At 50.8% G+C, this 24,353-nt stretch overlaps 1 protein-coding gene across 3 annotated transcripts; it reads left to right on the top strand.

Moving 5' to 3' along the window:
- Positions 1 to 200: 200 nt before the first annotated feature.
- Positions 201 to 24,056, top strand: F11R (F11 receptor). 3 transcript variants are annotated; one of them, XM_055333948.1, is made up of 10 exons: positions 201 to 340; positions 19,278 to 19,346; positions 19,510 to 19,617; positions 19,797 to 19,943; positions 20,228 to 20,430; positions 20,870 to 20,972; positions 21,112 to 21,219; positions 21,439 to 21,451; positions 21,754 to 21,802; positions 21,896 to 24,056. In XM_055333948.1, the coding sequence occupies exons 1-10, from the start codon at positions 280 to 282 to the stop codon at positions 21,929 to 21,931; spliced, it is 897 nt and encodes a 298-aa protein (XP_055189923.1). In that variant the 5' UTR covers positions 201 to 279; the 3' UTR covers positions 21,932 to 24,056. The 3 variants fall into 3 exon arrangements, 2 of the variants coding, with proteins under 2 accessions (XP_055189923.1, XP_055189924.1); XR_008665536.1 differs by lacking the exon at positions 21,112 to 21,219 and adding an exon at positions 21,268 to 21,338 and having other exon boundaries at positions 21,439 to 21,802; XM_055333949.1 differs by lacking the exons at positions 21,112 to 21,219; positions 21,439 to 21,451; positions 21,754 to 21,802; positions 21,896 to 24,056 and adding an exon at positions 21,268 to 21,390.
- The last annotated feature ends 297 nt before the right edge of the window (positions 24,057 to 24,353 follow it).

The following is a 24,353-nucleotide window of genomic DNA, read 5'->3' as shown; positions in this document are numbered from 1 at the left end:
CCCGGCCAATCGGAGGCGGCTGGTGTCTGCCGGGCGCCGGGGCCGCGGGGCGGGCGGCAGGGGGCGCGGCTGCACCTGGCGACGGTGAGTCACCCCGCGGAGCGGCGGCTCGCTCCGCCAATCGGAACGCGCGGCCCGGGGCGCCGGCCAATCGCCGCGGGGGGCGGGGCCGGGCGGGGCCCAACCTGGCGGCCGCGGCGCAGTCGGCGGGCGGCGGCGGGGCAGGCGGCGTCTGTCCCCGGGCTCCAGCGGCCGCGTCGGGTCGGGATCCTGGGCGACATGGGCACCGAGGCGACGCGCGGGACGAGTCAGCTCCCTCTCCTCGCATCGGTCATCCTGTGTAAGCTCCCCGGGTTTCGGGAGGAACCGGCGCGGCGGGTCCCAGGCCGGGGGGAGGCGCCCCCCGCGCCCCTCGCCCGCGGGAGGGGAGGAGTCGGGGGCTGCCAGCCTCGCCTTCCTAGTCCCCTTCCAGCCCTGGCCCTCATCCGGGGGCCCCCTCTCCCAGGCCCCCTCTCCCAGGCCCCCTCTCCCAGCCCCCCTTTCCCTAGCCTCCCCTCCCCCAGTCCCCCTCTCCTCCGCGGGCCCCCTTCCCCAGCTCCCCTCTCTCAGCCCCCCCTCCCCTAGCCTCCCCTCCCCTAGCCCTCTCTTCTCCGCGGCTCCCCTCCCCCAGCCCCCCTCCCCCAGCCCCCCTCCTCCGCGGGTCCCCTCCCCCAGCCTCCCCGCCTGGGAGCGCCCTGCACCCCCCCGGGGGGGGCCCCTCCTCATGCCCCCGGGAAGGGCCCTCCTGCCCTCCAACACGCCCCCGCGCATCTCGCTCCCTCCCTTGGCCCTGGTGCTCTGCTCCCGAAGGGGCTGGGGGAAACCGAGTGGAGGTGAAGCGGGGCGGGGGGCTGGGGGGGGTTGGGGGGCATCTGCTGCCGGGAGTGTTCTTGCGTAGCTTCCCTCGGTCTTTGGGTGGCAGTGGTTGCTCTGGGGAAAGTGGGTGCAGAGTCCTTAGAGGAAATAAATGCGAAGTCTCCCCTTTCTCAGAGCACAGCACGTCGAGTTCCTTTCTGGGGTGGCTACCTCGAAAGTCCTTAAAAAATGTTGTTGACTGAGCGCCTATTCCCAGGGGCAGGACCTGTCTGTTGGTTGGCTGGATCCTTCTGGAGTCAGGGCTCTGGCCTCCCCCGCGGCTTCTGAGAGGTTTTGTTTCCTTTGTAAACTCCCTTTCCTGTGGAACAATGAGGCTCGCTGACTGGGGCCTGCGCCGTCCAGAGATAGGTTTGGGCTGGGCTGCGAGTTCGGTCTGGGCCACCTAGTTAGGCACCCTGTGTCCCCAGCCCACGGCCGTCCCTCGGGTTCCCGGGTGCCGGCAGGTGCTTCTGTGGATCGTTGTCAGTGTGCGATGTGTGGGGATCTTTGTGTTTCCCCTTGAGGTCGGTGCTTCAGGAAGGGGTAAGAGAACTGAACAGTTAGAGTCGGCATCGGGGGTTATTCGGCAGTTCATTTTGCTCAGTTTTGAAGGGTGGAGGTGCATTCCCTGCCCTTAGACGGAGGGATTGACAGCTCCTTTGTCCCTTATCACAAAAAACTTAAGCCCTTGGGGTGAACTGGACCAGAGGCCAGTCTATTCCTCTCCCTATTGTACAGACACGGAAACAGGTCCAAAGAGGGGAAATGACTTTTCCAGATTGACCAAAGGATCTGGGAATGGAACCAAAGTCTCCTGAGTCCCTTCTTTGTCCACTACTGGATGCAGCATCAAGCGCCCTGTGGCACAGGGACCGTGCTCTCAAACATCAGTGGGGGATAATACCCCCATCTCCTGGGGTCCACTCTCTTACCTTCTTATACTTGTGCCCTTCATTCTATGCCTCCACTCTCTTTGATTCAGCTTCCATTCTTTTCCTGTTCTCCACCTTTCTTACTGTTTCTTTTTTTTTTTTAAGATTTTATCTGTTTATTCATGAGAGACACACAGAGGGGGCAGAGACACGGGTAGATGTAGAAGCAGGCTCCATGCAGGGAGCCCGATGTGGGACTTGATCCCAGGACCCCGGGCTGACGCCCTGAGCCGAAGGCAGATGTTCCACCGCTGAGGCACCCAGGCGTTCCCCACCTTTCTTACTTCTGCCTGAATCTTAGAACTGCTCATAACACCATGGTCCTTTGGTCCCATGTGCTGCTCCTGCTGATACCCAACCTCACGCTGAACCAGTGTTTCCCCCTCAGGACCCAGAAGTTTCTCAGCAGTGACGCTATCTGGCCATGTGTGTCGGGCTTACAAGCTTCCTAAAACCAACATCTTTCTTTTCCCCTTTTCCTCTCCTCATTTTCTGCCTTGTGACATCCCCCAATAAGCACATACTGGTGCCCAGGGGGCTGGGATAGCCACATCCAGAGCTTGGGGATGTCCTCTAGTTAGTCTGTTCAGGGATTCAAATGATTCGGAGGCAGCCTGAGGCGATGGGACGTGCCCAGGGCATGGGGGACCTGACCATGTCACATTTACATCGGGCTAGACCTGGGGGGAGTGATTTGGTTAGTACAAAGAGGATGGAAATGGGAGCCAGGTGACCTCCCGGGGCTCTGGTTTGGCTCTGCCTTATTTGTGATCTTAGGCGAGTGCCCAGTCTTTCCATCCGTGGAGCAGGAGTCCTAAGGCTTGGCCTGTGGGTCGACCAGGATAATGGCTACGTTACGTGTACACGAAGGGATGACTGTTACTGGGCAGCTGTTAACCCCTTTGGATTTGGGGAGGAGGAAAGAATGCTGCCCCAGGAGAGTTGGTCAAAGGAAGGAGGGTCTCCCCTGCTAGATCCCAAACGGCAAAGGTGAAAAGGTAAGGGCTCCTTCTTGGGTGTGTGGTCTGTCCTCTGGCTCTGGGATGTCTGGAGCATGGGTGGCATGTGTGGGTGCCCTCGTGTCCTCTCTTCTCCCACTGGGGCTGCCTCTCGCCATGGGCTCTGCCATCAGGGAGGAATAAGAAAGGGTGGGGTATGATCAAGTCCAGCAAAGCCCAGGCCCAGCCTGGGAAGCCTAGTGGAGAGGAAAGCCTGAGCCGCTGGGACAGGGATTAGAGCCCAAACACCGAGGGAACCGGGCTTGGGAAAACCACAACCAGTGACCAAAACCACAGTCTCCCTCTCCCGGGGGAACCTGCCTTAGAAAAAGTTTCCAGCAATCTCCAGGCAGGGAGAGGCATTTCTGCTTAGCAAGGCCACGTGAGAATGGATGACTTTTGGTGTAAAAGCACAGGGAAGGAAGGGGGACCTGGATTGGAACCCTGGTTCTTACCCCCCACCCCATCCCACTGGGGTGGTGTGGCCCCACTGAGGCATTCCAGGAGGCGGCAGCTGGGTCAGTCGGCGGGTGCCCATGTTCTCTGCTGGTGTTTGGGGCGCAAGCCTTCCACCTTTGCCGTTGGGCTTTGCTGGCTTTGCCTCCCACTGCACGGAGGCCAGTGGCTTCCCCTTTCCCCTCCTAGCCGCCGGGTGAATTACTCCCAGGAAAGACGTGCTCCCTCGAAACCTGAAACCTGAAACCCGGGGACTGAGGGGGGGCCACGGGAGGAGGAAATGAGCGGAGGGGGAGGTGGACTCCAGCGCTGTGCCCTCACCTCCTGGCCCAGGACACTTTCACTTTGCGATGATGTCTCTCTCCGGTTTCTTTGTGGTCTCGGTTCGTCTGGGGTGTGGGGTCTCCGGCCTCGTTTGGGTTTGGGGTTGGAGCTGCTGCACTGACGGGGAGGCACCAGCAGACCCCCTGCCGCGCCGGGCTCCTGTGCGTTTCCCTCACCGCCGGTGGCCCTGGTCGTTAGGATCCCCCCCGCAAGTCACCCGTCAAGGGCCACCTGTTCTGCGGACACCGAAGGGGCTGAGCCCTTTGCGCGAGGGTGGATGTGGAAGCCATACACATTTTGTGTGATCGAGTAGGAAGTAATGGAGCTTGTTTTCCTCCTCTTTGGTGTGGAGGAGCGACCTTGGGGCCCTCTAAACTCAGCCTCGCTTCCTTTTGGGAGGTTCAGGAAACACCTGGATGACCACTAGTCAGATGTAATTGGGGGGGAGGGTGCAGCATCGTGGGGGGCGGGGAAGCCTCGTGAGTGGATGCCTACTGGGCCTTTCCAGGCATGGAGAACCCAGAGTTCATCTGCCTGCGACTCCCCGATAAGCAGGGTTTCTGTCTAAAGTCCGGCGGCGGCAGGAGTTTCGCAATGTTGGGGGGAGGCCAGGAGGAAGCAGCTGGCTGACCGGAAGCCTGATGCCAGGCCCCGGAGGGCGCGCCGGGTGGGGCCTTCCCGGGACTGGGGAGATGGGTGCGGAGGGGAGGGGCCCGGCAGGTCGAACTGGAAATTCTGCGGAGAGAGGGCAGGAGGGAGCCGCGGAGGGAGCCGCGGAGGGAGCCGCGGAGGGAGAGCTGGCCTGCCCCCCCATCCCACCTGCCGCCGTGCTCGTCCTGGGGGCCGAGCCAGCTGACGTCGCTCCAGGCGCTGCCCATAGGCCTGTTGAGCCTCAGCCCCACCTGTTCGCCTCCGAGCCTTCCTCCTGCCCACGCATTCCTAGCCCTTATCTGTCCCACCCTCACCTCCGGGAGGAGGTCAGTCTCCATCGGGTGACTGGTGGGGAGGAAGGGGCAAACTGGGGTGGAAGCCCTGGGTCCAGCTTCTCTGGGTGCGGCCTCGGCATGATAATCCAGGAAACACTGGTGTCTACAGAGTTCCGAGCCCTGTGCTAGAGATCAGGGATAAAGCAGTGAATAATACTTGCTATCAAGAAGCCCTGAGGGGCGGGGCGTCTGCCTTCTGCTCAGGATGTGACCCCAGGGTCATGGGATCGAGTCCCACATCGGGCTCCCTGCATGGAGCCTGCTTCTCCCTCTGCCTGTGTCTCTGCCTCTCTCTGTGTGTCTCAAATAAGTAAGTAAGTAGCCAGGGATATTGGAAGCAATTAGTCCACATTAGGTAAACTGAGGCCCTAGCTCACCCTCCTCATTCTGCAGCTCTAGCTCCCTTGAGGCTGGAGGGTCCTATGATGCTCAGATGCCTAGAGGGGAAGTTTAGATGAATTCTTAGAGAAAATCAGAGTCTGGCTGGCTGGCTGGTTTCCCTCCTTTTCCTCTCCACCCCCCCCCCCCCTTTTAAAAATGGAAATCAAACAAACTCATGGTACAAAAGCAACTTAAGGAACATTCTAATAATTAACAGGATGTATAGAGGAAACAAAGGTCTCTTAATAAAGCAGTAAAAGGAAGTAGCTCTTCTGTGGTGGGTTTGGTCTGCGTGTACGGGGCGGGCTGGCTGGCTCATCGGTTCTGTTAAGTCTGGATGCCCCCTTCCCGCCCACCTCATCACAGCGAGCTCCGGTGGGGGGTCATGAAGCACTTTTCTGGGCAAAGCACAGCGCTGGGGGGACGCCTGGAGGGCTCAGCGGGTGAAGTGTCTGCCTTCAGCTCAGGTCTTGATCTTGGTCCTGGGATCTCGAGCCCCGTGGAGGGTGCCCCTCTGTCTCTCAGCAGGGATTCTGCTACTCCCTCTTCCCTCTGCCTCCTTCCTCCACCCCATGTACTCTTTCTTTTGATCTGCTCTCTCTCTCTTCTCTCTCAAATAAATAAAATATTTATTTTTTATTTTATTTTTACTTTTATTTTATTACTTTTAAAAGATTTTATTTATTTATTCATGAGAGACACAGAGAGAGAGAGGGGGGCAGAGACACAGGCTCCCCTGCAGGGAGCCCGATGTGGGACTCGATCCCGGGTCTCCAGGATCACACCCTGGGCTGAAGGCGGCGCTAAACGGCAGAGCCACCCAGGCTGACCAAATCTTTATTTTTTTTAAAAAAGCACAGTGCTAGGATATACTAATAACTTGGATTCTCTCCTCAGGGAACCATGGATGTATGCTGACTAAGCAGAAAACAGAGCAGCATGTGCCAGGCGCTGCCATCAAAATACAAAATGTTTTGGGAGCATAGAAGCAAAGAGATGCATTATTTTAAAAGATAAATTTTTATTGAGAAACCATGTGTGCTCAGTGTAGAAAAATGGGAAAGCAAAGGAATACAGAGAAAATAAAAATCACATGTAATCCTATTATCGAGATAAACAGTCCTGGTGTTTAATTCCAGTCTTTTCCTGTATGAATAATGTCATCTATATGTGTATATACTTTATATGTATTATGTGAATGTTTTTTAACTGAAATGTGCTTTATTTATTGATTTATTTATAAAACTTTTATTTATTGATTCACAAGAGACACAGCGACACGGGTAGAGGGAGAAGCAGGCTCCGTGCAGGAAGCCCAGTGTGGGACTCGATCCCAGCACCCCAGGATCACGCCCTGGGCTGAACACAGATGCTGAGTCACTGAGCCACCCGTGAAATGTGCTTTGAACAAAGTCCAAAAAAAAAAAAACAAAGTCCCTTCAATAGTATTCTACTGCATGGCTAGATTATAATGAAATGTTCACCTTTTGTTGGGCGTTTAGGTTTTCTTTTGCTTTGCTATGCTGAATAATATGAAATTGTCCTTGTACATTCGTTCATCTTTAAGTTTAACCTTTGATTATTTTCTTAGACCACATTCCTAGAAGTTGGAGAGAGGTTAATTTTGACTGGGGAAGGTCATAATGGATTAAGGGGCATTTGAACAGGATCTTGAAGGTTGAGTGGGCTTTCGCTGCTTGTCTGATGGAGATGCTCTGCTCTGCAGCATCATCATTTTGGAGCCTCAGAATCAGGCAGACCTGGGTTAAGATTGGTTCCCTTCCCAGCATGGGGCACCTGGCTGGCTCAGTGGGTGAGACTCTTGATCTCCAGGTCATGAGTTTGAGCCCCACACTGGGTGTAGAGATTACTTAAAAAAAAAACAAAAACAAAAACAAAACAAAGTGGGGGGCAGCGTCTGCCTTTGGCTCAGGTCATCTCCCAGGGTCCCAGGATCCAGTTCCGCATTGGGTTCCCTGCATGGAGCCTGCTTCTCCCTCTGCCTGTGTCTCTGCCTCTCTCTCTGTCTCTCATGAATAAATAAAATCTAAAAATCTAAAAATTAAAAAAAAAAAAAAGATGCCCTTCCCACCTTGTTGGCTGTGTGATTTCGGGTAACTATTCTAAATTCAGTGTTCCCATCTATGAAATGGGATGATAACAATAGTACTTGTCTCACGGTATTTTTGTGATTAGAATCTAAGGAGACAGGGCATGGGCACCAAGCTGGATGTGAGGGCTTGCTGTGTCATTTCTGCCACGACTCGCCATCTGTCGAAGGAGTCGCAAGACCCAGATTCAAGGGGAGGCCTAGACAATCCTTCAGTCACAGTGTAAGAAAAGCATGTGGGATGAAATAAACATATAGATCTATATGTCTATTTTGGAAGGTCCAGTTTGCCACAGTTTTATTATTCAGATGCATAGTGATTTTCAAGAATTACATAGTCTTACGGATTTCTACACCATCAGCTCTGTTCTGAAGTGGATGAAAGCGTGTAGGGATCGATTAATAACTAAATGGCTAAATCACCACCTCCGCACCTCTTTACCCAGCTCACCTTCTCTTGTTTCCACTCCCACCCCCTTGTGCCACTCCTCCTTCCTACTACTGTCAGTCGTGGTTATCTCCAGGTCACCTGTGCTGTGTTTTCCTCCTGCCCTTTTTCTGTGCTTGAGATTTATCAGACTCCTACTCTTCAGCATCTTGATGGTAGAGTAACCTCATATTTTCTTTCTTCTGTGCGTGTTTTTTTTTTTTTAAGATTTTGTTTATTTACTTACAGCACACATGGGGGGAGGGGCAGAGGGAGAGGGAGGGAGCATCTGTGGCACACTGCTGAGCCTGGAGCCAGGTGTGGGGCTCCATCTCATGACCCTGAGATCATGACCTGAGCCAAAATCAGGAGTCAGGTGCTTAACCGACTGAGCCACCCAGTCAGTGTTTTTGCTTCTCCTTTCTGGCTTTGTTTTATTCTTCCCTCCTTCTTGTGATCTGATTTTCTTTATTCCCATTTTCATTCCCCTTTCCCCCCTCCTTTTTCTCTGAATTAAAACACTTATATAGAACATGGAAAAGAAAAGCTGCCTGTGGTCTCAGATAATAGTCATGTGCTTGGGTCTATTCTTGGAGATTTTGTTATGCATATAGTCAGATTATTTTTATTATTTATAAAGATAGGATCATGGTCTACATATTTTTACAATTTTTTAAAAATGATTTTATTTATTTATTCGTGAGAGATACAGAGAGAGAGAGAGGTAGAGTCACAGGCAGAGGGAGAAGCAGGCTTCATGCAGGTTGCCTGACGTGGGACTTGATCCCGGGTCTCCAGGATCATGCACTGGGCTGAAGGCAGTGCTAAACCACTGAGCCACCGGGGCTGCCCTATTTTTACAATTTGGATATGTTTTCTGTGCTAGTACAAGTCGATCTACCTTGACCTTTGGGATGTCCATATGTATTTTTTTACATAATTGTATGATGTACCGGAGCCAGATTGCCTGGGTTAGAACCCTAGCTCTACCACCTTTTACCTTTGTGACTTGAGAAAATTATATGTCCCAATGAACTCATATATAAGATGGGAGCAACAATAATATTTATTTCATAGCATTATTGTGAGGATCAAATAAATTAATTGTGTAAAGGGCTCAGAGAGTCCTGACATGACGAGTAAGTACTCAGGAAATGTTAACGGCTATTATTTTATTTATGCTCCTATTTTATTCACTTGATCATGCTCAAGAACATGTGTCTAGAATTCAGTTATGATATAGTTGGGATGCCTGGGTGGCTCAGTTGTTGAGTGTCTGCCTTTGGCTCAGATCGTGACCCCGGGGTCCCGGGATCGAGGCCCCCATCAGGCTCCCTACAGGGAGCCTGCTGCTCTCTCTGCCTGTGTCTCTGCCCCTCTCCCTGTGTCTCTCATGAACAAATAAATAAAATCTTAAAAAAAAAATAAGATAGGATTATAGTTGACTCTTGAATAATGCAGGGGGTTAAGGGCGCCAACCCCATGCAGTTGAAAATCTGTGTATAAGTTTTTGACTCTGAAAAAAACTTAAAACTACTAATATCCTACTGTTGACTGGAATTACTCAGGAATAGTTGACTAACACCTATTTTGTTATATGTGTTGTGTTATATTCTTACAGTAAATTAAGCTAGAGAAAAAATCTTAAAATCATAAGAGAAAATACATTTACTGCGCTGTACTGTATTTAAAAAAACAAAAATCTGTGTGTAAGTTGACCCATGAAGTTCAACTTGCGTCGTTCAAAGGACAAATGTAGTTAAAAGTATAGGACAGGTCTTCCAAAGATGTTCAGGCTGTTGATTCTTTCCTTTTAATTATTTAGTTTTTAATTTATTCTATTTTTTAAAGATTTATTTCTTTATTTTAGGGGTGGGGGAGAGAGAGCATGCTCACCTATTGGTGAGCAAGGGGAAAGGCAGAGGTCAAGAATCCTCAGGCAGATCCCCTGCTGAGTGTGGGGCCAGCATGGGTCTTGTTCCCAGGACCCCAAGATTGTGACCTGAGCTGAAGCCAAGAGTTGGCCACTCAACTGACTGGCTCAGACGCCCCTATCTGTTTTTTTTTTTATTGAGATAGTGTTATATTAGTTTCAGGTACACAACATAATGGTTTGATACTTCTGTATATTGCAAAATAATCACCACAGTAAGTCTTGTTAACATCCATCCCCATACATAGTCACAGAATTTTTTTCTTTTTATTTTTTTTCCTTTTTTTAAGATGTTATTTATTTACTCATGAGAGACACACAGAGGCAGAGACACAGGCAGAGGGAGAAGCAGACTCCATGAGGAGAGCCCGATGTGGGACTCGATCCCAGGACCCTGGGGTCATGCCCTGAGCCAAAGGCAGATGCTCAACCGCTGAGCCACCCCGGCGTCCCCCTCTTTGCATTCCTCCCAGCAGTGCACACGGATTCCCTTTCCTCTACATCCTTACCAATACTTGTTACTTCTTGTCTTTTTGATAATAACATGAAGTGACATTTCATTGTGGTTTTGATTTGCATTTCTCTGATGACGAGTGATGTTGAGCATCTTTTTGGGTGCCTGCTGACTGTATGTCCTCTTGGGAAGAAATGTCTATTCAGATCTCTGCCCATTTCTTAGCGGATCGTGTGGGGGTTTTTGCTATTGGGTAGTGAGTTCTTTACATGTTCTCAATTTTGGGGATATTAATCTTTATTAGATAGGTGATTTGCGAGTATTTTGTTCCCTTTAGTAGGTTACCTTTTCATTTTGATGATGGTTTCCTTTGCTGTGCAGAATGTTGATTCTTTCACTGTGTGGAAATGTCATCATAATTACTGAAGTCAAGGCTGTAGTCACTGGGAATTCAGCCAACATGCCCGATGCTGACACCCAGCTTAGACCTGTGTGTTCATCTGCCTGGATGAATCACAAAATGTCACATACTGGGGCTTGAACAACAGTAATTTACTTTCTTTTTAGTTAAAAAATTTTTTTAAATTAATTTATTTGTTTAAAAAATATTTTATTTATTTATTCATGAGAGACACAGACAGAGGCAGAGACACAGACAGAGGGAGAAGCAGGCCCCTGCAGAGAGCCTGATGTGGGACTTGATCTTGGGTCTCCAGGATCACGCCCTGGGCTGAAGGCGGTGCTAAACCGCTGCACCACCTGGGCTGCCCTAAATTTATTTTTTAAAAGATATCATTTGAGAGAGAGAAAGAGCATGAGCAGGGGTAAAGGGCAGAGGCAGAGTCTCAAGCAGACTCCACTGAGGGCAGTGCTTGCCTCAGAGTTTGATCTCCGTGACCCATGAGATCATGACCTGAGCCGAAATCACGAGTTGGATGCTTAACTGAGCCACCTAGGCACGCCTCTGTTGCTGCTTTAGACCTTGCATCAAAAACCCTGGCATTCCCACTTTCGTTTCTGCACGCTTCGTGGATGCAGGAAAGCAGCCTCTACCTTTGTGCATGCAGTCACCTGTAGGCACACTGCAACCAGGGGCAGAAGTCAGTCCCTGTTGCAAAATGGCAGTTAGAAATTGCCTTTGTGCAGAGAACTTTGACTTTGTTTCAAAACTATGAAGCAAACTTAAAAACACTTAATTTTGATTTTGAAGGGCACCTGACTGGCCCAGTCCATGGAATGTGTGACTTTTGATTTCGGGGTTGTGAATTTGAGCCCCCTGTTGGGTATAGAGATTACTTTAAAAAATATTTTTAGGGACGCCTGGGGTGGCTCAGTGGTTGGGCGTCTACCTTTGGCCCAGGGCGTGATCCTGGAGTCCTGCATTGGGCTCCCAGCATGGAGCCTGCTTCTCTGCCTGTGTCTCTGCCTCTCTCTTTGTGTGTCTCTCATGAATAAATAAAAATCTTTAAAAAATTCTTTTTAAAAAACCACTTAATTTTTTAAGCTCTGAAGCTAAGTTTAAGAAAAAGATTAATGGAGGGGCACCTGGGTGGCTCAGTCAGTTGGATGTCTGCCTTTGGCTCAGGGTGTGATCCCAGGATCTGGGATCGAGTCTCACCTTGGGCTCCCTGCGAGGAGCCTGCTTCTCCCTTGGCCTGTGTCTCTGCCTCTCTGTCTGTGTCTCTCGTGAATAAATAAATAAATCTGTAAAAAAAAAAAAAGGAAAGAAAAAGATTAGTGGAATAGTCATCTTTCCCCCCTGAAAGCAGAACAGTTTATTAAAACTTTTAAAAGATTGAACTGTGGATCAAGTTTGTTTTTTCTTCATTAGGCCGTGCCTCATCTGCCAGTTTTAAAAATTGGCTTATCTTTGCAGATAAACCTTAAGAACTGGATATTGTAGTGAATGGCCTGATGACTTAGTTTGTTAAGTCTCCATGTTGTTCAATGTCAGCTTGTACCAGGCATTATGCTCAGTGCTGAGTACTCAGAATAATAAATAACACATGGTCCCTGCTCCCTGGGGGTTTACTGTCTGGTAGGGGAGACCTACATGCGCACAGATGATGTCATTGTACCGTGGGAAGTGCATCGCCCCTGGTTTGATGGGGTTTAGTTAAAGCCTAGGAAAGAGGTCTGAAGCTGGCTCTGATAGGATTGGGGGTGGGTAGGCCATTTCCTGGAAAATGATGTGGATGCATTGCTGCTGACCAGTTAAGAAAGAGGGGAAAGGGTGCTTCACAAAGCTGGAATAGCAGGAGCAAAGCAGAAGTTGTGAAACTGCTTTTGCTGGAGATTTAAGTAATCTATACTGCTAGAGGAGAAGCTGCAAGGGTAGAGAGGCTGATGAGGTAACTAATCACAGGGGTCAGGCAGTGCTGGACCTCTTGCTCGATGAAGAATTTGGATTTTATCTGAGAGGCAACGTGAAATCACTGAAAGCTTGAAGCAAGTGTTAGATTTGCGTTTTTAGGAAGGCTGTGTGATTAGCATAGCACAGCCTCTGGAAGCAGGCTGCCTTGATTTGATTCTGTACCACAACTTAGCTGCTCTGGGCCTCAGTTTCCCTGTGTAGAACATAGAGATGATAGGGGTGCCTGGTTGGCTCAGTCGGTTAAGTGGCTGACTTTTGGTTTCAGTTCAGGGCATGATCTCAGGGTCTTGGGATGGAGCCACAGATGATGTGGTCAGGCTCCACACTCAGCAGGGAGTCTACTTGAGATTCCCTCCCTCGGCCCCTGCCTCCATCACACAAGCTCTCTCTCTCTCTCTCTCTAATCAATCAATTAATCTTTACAAAATAAAGATAATAATAACAGTATCACCCAACTCCTAAGGTTGTTGTAGGGATAGATGACAGTCCCTATCATATGCTTGCAGCAGCGTCTGGCACATAGTAAGTGCTCAATAAATACGAGCTCTTCCTCCAGCAGCTGGATGGAGGATGGATTTGAATGGATCAAGATTAAACAAGGCAGAGAAAGCAAGTAACTGAACGACAGTTGCAATTCTTCAGATATGATGGCACTAACAAGTGGTAGCCCAACTTGGAGGAAGATTTGGGAGGTGATGATGTCATGCTTGCTGTTTGATTTCCAAGAGTATGTGAGCGAGTCCATGGTGATAGCACTGATCTGGACAGGGGAGCAGGAGGACAGGTGGTGGCAGATGCAGGAGGTGGTGTGGAGAGACCTGGTGGAGAGGGTGCGAGGAGGCTCAGCCATGGGCGTCTGCAGCTCTGGTGGGAGGCAGGGACTGGAGCCGGCCCTAGTTGGGTGCAGGTAAAATTCAGGCTTTTGTTTGAGATTTCCTGGAGAGAATGTGGAGAGGAAAAAAGGCCTGAGATGGAATGCTAGCAATCAAAGAGGAAGCAAGTTTCAAGGAGGAGAATGAGAAAACTCAGAGGAAGTGGGGACTACCAAAAGGGTGGCTCACAGAAACCTAGGGACAGAGTGACTTTTTTTTTTAAGATATTATTTTATTTATTTATTTTTTTAATTTTGAGAGAGAAAAAGAGCAAGCAGGGGGAGGGGTAAGGGGGAGAGGGCGAGAGAGAATCTCAAGCAGACTTTGCGCTGAGTGTGGACCCCCAATACGGGGCTCTATCTCACAACGCTGAGATCATGACCTGAGCCAAGGTCAAGAGTCAGGTGCCAGGTGCTCAACCAAACTGAGTCACCCAGGTGCCCCCAGAGTAACTTCGGAGGAAGGGAGTGATCTGTGGGGCCACTGACGCCTTAAAGGGGCCACTGAAGGGAACTGAAAAAGCAAATTGTGGTTATAACCTTAACTCGAAGACTACTTCGATGTTTTGAAAATTGGGATGTGACTTTCAGCCTAGGTATACATTTAATATCCTGTCCCCCCAAGAAGTTATTATTTAATTGATGTATATCATATAATCGGGGCATTTTAGAATTGAGGGACGCAATGCCTGGTGATCTTAGTAAAAACAATTTTAATTCTAAGGTGAGAGCCTGAGACCTACTGCAGTAGGCTGAGCCGTGAATGAATGTGTTGGGCTGAAAACACTGTGTGTAGACCGACTACTACTTTAAGAAGTTTGCAGAACTCAGTGGGTTAAGCGTCTGACTCTTGATCTCAGCTCAGGTCCTGATCTCAGGGTCATGGGTTCAAGCCTGGCATTGTTCTCCACGCTGGGCAAGGAGCCTACATTAAAAACAAAAAAAAAAAGTTTGCAGAGGAAGGAGGGGAGGCGTCCTGCTAGAGAGGAGTGCAAGGTTGAGTGTAGGCTTTCTGTACACGAAAGGCCAAAAATCTATTGATGCCTTTGACTTTGTGGCTTTTCTCATTATGAACTTGGAGTGAATCAAGCATCACGGTGAAAAACATGAATTTTCCTTCTGTTGTGGTTTACAATGTGCATTCGTGGGACCTCCGTGTGTGTGTACAGTGAGCAGTGTGCACTGCAGAGAGGCTGTGGATGTCCTGCTGGAGACAGGGTGCAGTGAGGGAAAGCCCTCCGTCCTGCTGGTCTGTCTATGAAAGTTCTAGAAAAGAGCCTTTCCAAGGCAGGTTGAGATGGCTTGGTGAGCTGGGATATAAGCATTTTTTTTCAAGCAGAGTTTATATTTATTTATATGTCTTATTGAAGAAAACTGAAGTCAGAAAAATAAGTGTACAGAGGGACATGGGCAGATGATGATCCCGTAAGATTAAGAAGACATAATAGTTATTTGGTGCTTCCTGTGGTAGGCATTATGTTTGTATTAGCTCGTTTAACTCTCAACCACAGGCCTTTGATGTAGAAACTGTTATTATCCCTGTTTTACAGATGGGTGAACTGAGGCTCAAAGTGACTCAGGTCGCTTGCCCGGGTCAGGGAGCCTGGTTCCAGATGCTTGTTTGGGGTGGCAGGGGGAACGGGGGCCACGATGGCCGAGGTGCAAGGAGGGCGAGGGTGCAACGAGGGTGTGCTGGTGGGGCTGGGCTTGATGCACGCAGGGACTCGCAGGCCCAGTAGAGCTTGAGTATTGGCAGTCAGCTGCCATCCTGCCTCCGAGGGAGGCCAAGGGAGGCCGGACGGCACTGGGGGGGCAGCGCTGTGTTTTAAACAGGACAAGCCTGAATTGGGGGAGATCAGGACCGTTAGGGGAGGATGGTTGTCACCCAGCACGCTTGTGTTTCTATGTGATGTGATTCCTGGGGTGTTGTATTTAGTTTTATTTTTTGAATTCTTCTCTTTTTTTTTAGGATTTGATTTTTAAGGATTTATTTATTTATTTAAGAGGGGGAGAGAAAGACAGACAGACAGTGTAGTAGGGGGAGGGACAGGGGGAGAGGGAGAGAGAGCCTCCAGCAGATTCCCTGCTGAGCTTGGAGCCCAACTCTGGGCTGGATCCTAGGACCCTGAGATCATGACCTGAGCCCAAATCCAGTCAAAGACTTAACCAACTAAGCCACCCAGGCACTCCCTAAGGATTTAATTTTAAGTTAAAAAATATATATATATATATATATTTCTTTCTTTCTTTCTTTCTTTCTCCCTCTCTCCCTCCCTCCCTCCCTCTCTTTTCTTTTTTCTTTCTTTTCTTTTCTTTTCTTTTCTTTTCTTTTCTTTTCTTTTCTTTTCTTTTCTTTTCTTTTCTTTTCTTTTCTTTCTTTCTCTATTCATTTATTCGTGAGAGGCACACACATACACAGAGGCAGAGACACAGAGGGAGAAGCAGGCTCCCTGCAGGGAACCCGGTGTGGGACTCCATCCCAGGACCACAAGATCGCGACCTGAACCAAAGGCAGATGCTCAACCACTGAGCCACCCAGGCACCCCTATATTTTTCCTAAGTAATCTCTATACCCAACGTGGGGCTGGAACTTTTGCAACCTGAGATCAAGAATCGTGAGCTCTACTGACTGAGCCACCTGGGTGCCCCACTCCTTGAATGTTCTAGATTTGAACATTGAGAAGTCAAAAGAACTTGAGCTAAAGTCAGAAGTGATGCAGAAACAATCCCCAAATGCATATGCTGTGATTTCATTTTTGGTGGCCTTATATTTCAGACACTAGTTGTTAGTTTAATTAGAAGCTCCTCTTTATTTGGGTCGTGTCACAGGTTGGGTCCTAAGGAAGCTGACTCTCAGAGGTCGATTATTGTACCAAGACGTTTATTAGGGAGTGTTCTTGGGATCCATGCCTCGGGAAGGGCAGGGAAGGGGAACAGGATTGGGCAGAGGGAGAAGCTGAGTTGCACTGTAGCCTCAGCTGTTCCCCAGGAAGCTTTGGGGCAGGATTAGCCTTTCTGTGTTGCCCCAGAATGGGGGGTTGGGGCCCCGGGGCTCCCTGGAGCTGCCCGGGTCCTCAGTGGATGCCAGCTGCCGCTGCCCCTGCCCTAGTAGAGGGCGTGCCCCGGGCCGGGCCGTGTGCGGGCCCTCTGCAGAAGGCCGGTAGCTGAGGGCCTTCACCTGGCACAGGTCCCAGCGGCTGGGTAACAGGACCTTCATTCCTAAGGGACATCTGGTTTGAGCATCACACTGCACACCACAGGGAGCAAGTTGTAGAATTTGACGGCCCTAAAAATATAGTTCCCATCATCATAGCAGAGAAAGCTGACCGGGGCCCAAACTGAAGCATTTCCTTATCAGCATTCCCAGTAACAGCTGAGTAAGAGACGCCCATGTGCTCAGTTTTCGATGAAGTAAGAGCTGTTTGATTTAATTTCTTATCTGTTATTACGTTTGGTTATAAACTTGGCGTTAAAATATAATGCCAAATATATAGGTACACCGTAATACTATTAGGAATGATTCACAGATAAATGGACCTGACCTTTAAAAGAATGACATTTATTACATAGTCTGCCCCCATTAAGTCATGGCTTTTCTGAGAAACAGTGTGACTTATTAAAAAGCCCTGGGTGGCTCAGTTAAGGGTCAGACTCTTTTGGTTTCTTGGTTTCGGCTCAGGTCATGATCTCAGGGTTGTGGGATTGAGCCCTGCATCAGGCTTCCAGTTGCTTGTCGGAGTCTGCTTGTCCTTATTCCTCTGCTGCTTCCCTCTGCCTCTCTCTCTCTCATACATAAATTTAGAAAATACATAAAATCTTAAAAAAAAAAAAAAAAGAGGGACACCTGGGTGGCTCAGTGGCTGACCATCTGCCTTTGGTCCAGGGCGTGATCCTGGAGTCCTGGGATCGAGTCCCACATCGGGCTCCCTGCATGGAGCCTGCTTCTGCCTCTGCCTGTGTCTGCCTCTCTCTCTGGGTCTCTCATGAATAAATAAATAAAATCTTTAAAAAATAATAATAATAAATAAAAATAATAAAATAAAATAAAGATTAAAAAGGAAAAAAGAGAGTGTGAGGGAACCTGTGTGCTAATCTGAGCTCTGCCATTTTGTAGCTATGAAAACACGGGCCAGCCCTGTAACTTTTTAGACATTTAATTTTTTCTCATATGTAAAGTGGGAGAGAGAATACGTATCTACATTAATTTACCATGTTGTGTCAAGTTGATACAAATAACTTTTTTTTTTTTTAAAGATTCATTTATTGGAGAGAAAGAGCACAGATGGGGAGGGGAGGGGTGAGAGAGAGAGAGAGAGAGAGAGAGAGAGAGAGAGAGAGAGAATCTGAAGCAGAGTCCCCACTGAGCGAGGAGCCTGGCTCAGGCCTTCCATCTGTCAACCCACAAGGTCACAACCTGTCAGGTGCTTAACTGACCGAGCCACCCGGGCGCCCCTATATCTTTAAACATTGAGGCCAAAACAAAAACAACAACAAAAACCCTAAAGGACTTTACAGAACATCTAGTTCAAACCTTGCGTGTTTCAAGTGAGAAAAGGGAGGCCTACAGGCCCCTGGGTGGCTCAGCGTCTGCCTTGGGCTCAGGGCATCACCCCGGGGTCCAGGGATCGAGTCCCACATCAGGTGCCCTGCAGGGAGCCTGTTTCTCCCTGTGTCTCTGCCTCTCTGTGTCTCTCATGAATAAATACATAAAATCTTAAAAAAAAATAAAAATAGAAAAAAAAAAGAAAAGGTAGGCCTAGCGGTCACATGGCCGAGCCCAGCTCCGCGAGTTCTTACCTAAAGATGTGCTTGCGCTTAGACGTGCTGGCGTTTGCCCAAGGAAGACGGGCCTCCTGGAAGCAGCGAGAAAGCTCGCTTGGTGGACTTGAGCTGGGAAAACATGAACGGGGGTGATGATGGTGCGAGTGCAGGTGGGGGCAGAGCCTGGCTCCCCGGGTCCGTGGCTGCTGTCATCCTGGAGCGTGGGCCCCTCCTGCCAGGGCCCTTGCCGCTCCCCGGCGCCTCTGCACCCCAGCACCCACCGCCTCCCCGGCTCCTCCGCAGGGGGAGGGGGGGCGTCCCTGGGAGGGGACCCAGCCCCATGGGGTCCTGACCCCATCTCGGAGGGCTCTGATCTTAGGCACGAGCCTTTACTCCTCATGTGCTTGGTTCCTCGTGTAAAACTGGGATAATGACACTCGTCCTGCTGATCTGTTGCGCTTGTTTCAGGGATCAAACGACATAATGGATGTGAAAACACTTTAGAAAGCACAAAACGCCCTACAAATGTCAAGTGTTAATATTATCCTCGTTACTCTCCTCCCCTGCCTCCCCTCCTGCCTCCGTGGCCTCCAGCCTCCCTCTCTGGCCTCCAGCCTTGCTGGCTTCCTGCCAGGAGTGCCTGACAAGTGGTTGCAATTAATTACTTGTTGAGAAGCTTTCTCTGAACCATGAAATGTCATTTGGGGAGCTGTTCTTGGACTCGGGGGAATCGGATTAGATTATTGGGAGTTGAAGAGGGAAACACTGAAAAGATGAAAGAACTACATTGGAAAGAAATGTTTTGTTGCCATTGATAATGGAAGTATTGGCCTGCAATGGTGACAAAAAGCATTTAAAGAAACTTTTTAAAAAAGATTTTATGTGGGATCCCTGGGTGGCGCAGCGGTTTGGCGCCTGCCTTTGGCCCAGGGCGCGATCCTGGAGACCCGGGGTCGAATCCCGCGTCGGGCTCCCGTTGCATGGAGCCTGCTTCTCCCTCTGCCTGTGTCTCTGCCTCTCTCTCTCTCTCTGTGACTATCATAAATAAATTTAAAAAAATATTAAAAAAAAAGATTTTATGTATTTATTCATGAGAGACAGAGAGAGGCAGAGACTCAAGCAGAGGGAGAAGCAGGCTCCTCGCAGGGAGCCCAATGCGGGACTCGATCCCAGGACACCAGGGTCACGTCCTGAGCCAAAGGCCGGTGCTCAACCGCTGAGCCGCCTGGGCATCCCCAGAAACTCTTCAGGACATCGGTGAGGGGGTGTGAGACCAGGAGGAGCTCGGGTGTCCCGGGTCTTTTCACCGGGGAGAAGTCCCTTGGGCGCGGCCCAGCTCACCTGCAGCCCCCTTCTGATGGGCTCCTCCCCCTCAGGCTCCCTGGCGTTGGGCAGGGGTGCTGTGTACACTTCGGAACCTGAAGTCAGAGTCGCTGAGAACAAACGTGAGTTGGGGCGGCTGTGGAAGGGGGAGGCCGGGCGGGCGGGAGCGGGTGCAGGCCCCCAGGGACTGGGCGAGCATCCAGAGCAGACTGAAGTTGGGGGCCGACTTCCCCTTTCCCGTTTGCTGCTGCTCCTTCCTCCGGTTGACATTTGTGTCCTCTGCAGCCGCCAAGTTGTCCTGCTCCTACTCTGGCTTCTCCTCTCCCCGCGTGGAGTGGAAGTTTGCCCAGGGGGACATCACCAGCCTCGTTTGCTATAACAACAAGATCACGGGTGAGTTCCCCCCACTTCCTTCCCGATGGCCTCGGTGGTGGAGGGTTGATGGGCCTGGATTCCCGGGGAGAGGTGCCCCCTGGGGCCCAGGTCCCGGAGCCTCTCCTGCCACCGCCGCCAGCTTCTCTGCGCTCTCCAGCTCATCCAGCTCATCCAGCCCCTCCTTCCTCTCCTGCCAGCTTCCTATGAGGACCGAGTTACCTTCTCGCACAGTGGCATCACTTTCCACTCTGTGACCCGGAAGGACACAGGGATGTATACTTGTATGGTCTCTGATGAAGGCGGCAACACCTACGGGGAGGTCACCGTCAAGCTCATTGTGCTTGGTATGTGCCACCCTTTTTCTGTATGGTCTTGGAGTTCGTGGCGTCCCTAACCCCTCCCTGGCTCTGCAAAGCTTTGGAGCTCGTCGATGGCGAGAACGCCCCCGGGTGGGGGGGATTCAGAGTCAGGGTGCTGGTGCCAGGAGGGAGGGGATGAGCCCCTGGGGTGGGGGAAGCTAAGGACATGGTAAGGAATGGAGGCCAGAGCTGATGGATGGGGGTGTCGGCAGTGTAGCCTCTAGGCAGCGCTCCTGACCTTGTGCTCGGCCCCTCCTGTCCCTTCACAGTACCTCCATCCAAGCCCACGGTCAACATCCCCTCCTCTGCCACCATCGGGAATCGGGCAGTGCTGACCTGCTCGGAGAAAGATGGCTCTCCCCCTTCTGAGTTCTACTGGTTCAAGGACGGGGTCCTGATGCCCACAGAGCCCAAGAGCAGCCGGGCCTTCAGCAACTCTTCCTATAGCCTGGATCACAAGACAGGGGAGCTGGTAGGGATGGGGTAGCGGGGAAAGCTGCGGGGGGCACGGGTCTGTAGAGCCCTTGAAGGTCGGGGAAGGAGAACAGCAACAAGGTGAATTTGGCATTAGGGTCAGGAGACAAAAGATGGGTGCTTGGACCCTCACTAGGAGGAGCACGGCGTAATGTATAGAACTGTTGAATCAAGGAACGTTGTACGTCTGGAAGCAGTGTGATCTTCTGTGTCAGCTACACTGCAATTAAAAACAAAAATGGAAAAAAAAAACAAAACAAAAATGGGGGGGGGCACCTGGCTGACTCAGTCAGTGGAGCGTGCGACCCGTGGTCTTGGGGTCATGAGTTCAAGCCCCACTGTCGGGGGTAGAGCTTACTTAAAAAAATGAAAATAGGTTCTTGGCTTCTTCTGGCACGAAGCCCATTTTCTTCCCTTCCGGGCTTTCTTCCCTCCAGATCTTCAATCCTGTGTCAGCTTTTGATACTGGAGAATACATTTGTCAGGCGCAGAATGGGTATGGGACACCCATGAGGTCAGAGGCGGTGCGCATGGAAGCTGGTGAGCAGGGGAGGACGTAGCAGGGGCTTGAGCTCAGCTGGGGTGAGGATCGGGGTCTGCTTGTCATCCTGGCTTTGGTGGTGGTGTCAGCAATGTGAGTGAACATTCAGAGGACTGACCTCTCGTTTGTGTCTCATAGCGGAGTTGAATGTGGGGGGCATCGTGGCAGCTGTCCTTGTCACACTCATTCTCCTTGGATTCTTGATTTTGGGCATCTGGTTCGCCTATAGACGAGGCTACTTTGACAGTGAGTACTTGCCCTCAAAGGCTCTCCTTTTTATCGTCCCCGTTTCAGGGCACGGTTCTTGGGTGCCATCTGAGTACTGACCTGATAGTGAGCCCACATGTGCAGGGGTTACCTCCCGGGTGAGCACCCCTTACCTACTGCGTGCTACTCCCCCCATCCCTCTGCGCCCAGCCCTCTTCCCTCCTGCTCACACTCATGGTCCCGTTTCTTCTCTTTCAGGAGCAAAGAAAGGGTGAGTGAGGTGCTGTCCTGGGGATCTCCGAGGTGGAGGCCATGGATGCGTGTGGTTTGAAGCTGAGATGGGCCCGGGGGAAGGGGTCGAAGGCAGAGGCAACCCTGGCTGGGCGGGCATATGGATTTCTACCTCTCCCTCTGCCCAGGGCCTTGCATTGGTCCTGCCTCCCTCGGCCCACACATCCCTACTGAGGACTCTGTGCTTCTGTGAGGTTCCCCGTGTGGCCTCTTGAGCTGGCAGGCAGGGGTTAGGGACAGCACTGGGGCCCTGAGCATCCCCGTCTTCTCGCTTATCTGCAGGACCTCCAGTAAGAAGGTGATTTACAGCCAGCCCGCCGCTCGCAGCGAGGTAAGCAAACCTCCTGGGCACTGGGCCCCCCCTGGGGGCTTATCAGCTGAAGGAGGGTGCAGAGGGTTGACCTGCGTGTTTTTATCTCCCCAGGGGGAGTTCAGGCAGACCTCGTCGTTCCTGGTGTGACCCTGGTCCGGCTCCTGTCCTGTCCCCCGCGCTTGCCTTACTCTGGTGCTACCAGACTGTGGCCCGTGATGTCTGTACTTCCGCAGGATGCCTTATGCGTCATCTAGCCCCCACCCGGGTCCCCACTTTTATCTTAGTTAGGATGTGTTTTTAAAGATACTGTCAGCTGTGTGCCCCTTCCTCCTGCATCCTTCCCTACCTCCTTTTGCCACTTGTGTAAAGCTTTCAGTCCCCGGCCCTGTGAGGGATCCAGCAGGGGTCCTGAGTGGCACCCGCTGACTTCCTTCCAAGTAGGTGGGTGAGGACTGGGGCACCAGGTGGCAGGCCCTCTCTGCCCCCTGTGTGTAGTGATCTTGAGCTCAGGCCCTCAGTCCTCTTCTCCTGTGCTGAGGCGGTACCAGCCATTCTAGAACAGAGCCTGGAGACCTGGAGACCGAGCAGGTGGTTCGGTGACAACCTCCAGTCCCTCCCGCTTCTGCAGCCCACTTTCTTCTGTCTTCCCACGGGAAGTGCCACTGGGATCCTCCCGCACCGTCCTGAGCACAACCAGACTGATACTGTGTCTGTAGAAAACAAGACAGAACAAAACACAAAAAAGACAAACAACAAACCCCAAACAGGAGCTTTCGCTACAGACAGCACGTGAGCTTCCAGGGGCCACGGAGTAGAGGAGTTTTTCAGGGAAGCTGGAGCGGATACTCAGGCCATCGGCCTTCCCTTGGCTGCAACACCTGGACGAACCCCTTGGAGAGGCCTCTGAGGGGCTGTGGGAACGTGGGTAATAGGTCTGAGCTCTTTGCTCTTTGCTGAGCGTGTGTGTGCATGCGTGTGTGTGCATGCGTGTGTCCAGGAAGACAAAATTACAGCCTGTCATGTGGTGTCTTAGCTCTGCCGAATTCGATCCAGTGTGTGTTGTTGGTGCTTCTGAGCTCTTTGGTGAGATTTCGTTGGCGTGTGTCTGTCTGTTGCTTGATGTTGCTGGAAACAAGAACTCGGTTTGTGAAAGCTTCTAGGTGGGGGAGGTGGGGGGAGCGGGGTGGAGAGGGGGATGAGGTGCCTTTGTACAAACAGAAGATGCCTGAAGCCCAGTTTCCCTGCAGCCTGGGCTTGGTCCTGGCTGCCCGGGCCACCCCAGCCTGGTTCCAGGCTCCAGGTGGTGCCTGAACTGCGATCCCTCAGTCTAGAGCCCTCAGGAGGATGGATCCCACCCAGCAAGAGGAGGAAGTGGATGCCCACCCTCCCGCCGCCGCCAACCGGCTGCATTAACAGACTTCTCCAAGGCTGTGGGGAAACTGCTCCAGAGCCTGAGGCAGGAGGATGCCTCTAAGCCTTTGGAAAACTTCTCGTAGTACAGTGGTCACCGCTAGTTTAAGCTGGTGGGAGCGGGGTGAGTTGCTGCTGTGGAAGGAGAAGATGCTCAGAGACCAGGTGGTGAGGCCGCCGGCATGGGAGGAAGCAGGAGGAAGCAAGGTGCACCTGCCTTTCATTGCCTTCCTCGCTCCACCTGGACCCTTTCTGCCTTTAAATTTCTGTCTCCCCATCTGCCACAGTCCCCCGGTCTATTTATTAACCAGCAAGACGGCAAATAAGGCGTTTTCTAGGGTTGATTTTTGCTTCTTTCTGTGGAGGACACTAAGCCCCACTTTGCCATGTTTTATTCCCTTTTCTGGAAAGCCCCAACAGAATCGAGTGGTCTATTAAGAATCCGGAAGAAAAACCCAAACCGACCAAACCATCAGTTAAGGGTCATGCTCCAATAAGAAAATAAATATTCCAGATGGAAATAAAATTTAATGAAACAATAAAAGTAGAAATTATGAAACGGTTCAGTAAGAATGAGATTTTTAAAAGTATGTTTCAGCTTTGGATCCTGCTTGGGAGATGGGGTGGGAGGGATGGAGCGAAAACCCCACAGGGAAGCAGAAGTGATTCAGCATTCCTTTGCCAAGGTGAATGGTTCCTCACTCCCTCAGTCACTTGGGGCGAGGAGGAGTCCTTTATTACCAGCCTTGGAATTCACCTCTGCAGCTTCCCACAGCCCCTTGGAGTTGGAAAACACCTTGTCTGTTTTCATCTTGAAATGTCAAAACTCATTTTTGTAATAAATGTTTATTTTTCACATTGAGTTTGTTTAAATCCTGAGGGTCTATGTCAAAAGAATAGGGACTTCCAGAGTTGTGTGGATATTCAAGATCTTCCTGATAGTCTTATTAAGAGATTTAGGTATCCTTGGACAGAGCCCGGTGTTTCTTAGGCCTACTGTTGGCCTGTGCTTCGATCGGAATGACTCAAAAAGAAAAAAAAGAAGAATTGGAATGACTCAAGTGGACATTTTATACATCGAAGTGACAATTGGGTGAAGCAGTTCTAGGAAGACGGGGGTTGTGAGATACAAACCTGGTGTGATTGGGGATAAAATGAT

Source organism: Nyctereutes procyonoides, unplaced genomic scaffold (assembly GCF_905146905.1).
Source record: "Nyctereutes procyonoides isolate TBG_1078 unplaced genomic scaffold, NYPRO_anot_genome, whole genome shotgun sequence".
Lineage (NCBI taxonomy): Eukaryota > Metazoa > Chordata > Mammalia > Carnivora > Canidae > Nyctereutes > Nyctereutes procyonoides.
This window is presented reverse-complemented; position numbering and strand designations above follow the sequence as displayed.

Excerpts from the sequence above, each read along its gene's own strand:
- F11R (XM_055333948.1), top strand. The coding sequence starts at position 280 with ATGGGCACCGAGGCGACGCGCGGGACGAGTCAGCTCCCTCTCCTCGCA. Across the intron at positions 19,618-19,796 it reads CTATAACAACAAGATCACGG|CTTCCTATGAGGACCGAGTT; the intron begins GTGAGTTCCCCC and ends CTCTCCTGCCAG. Across the intron at positions 19,944-20,227 it reads CGTCAAGCTCATTGTGCTTG|TACCTCCATCCAAGCCCACG; the intron begins GTATGTGCCACC and ends GTCCCTTCACAG.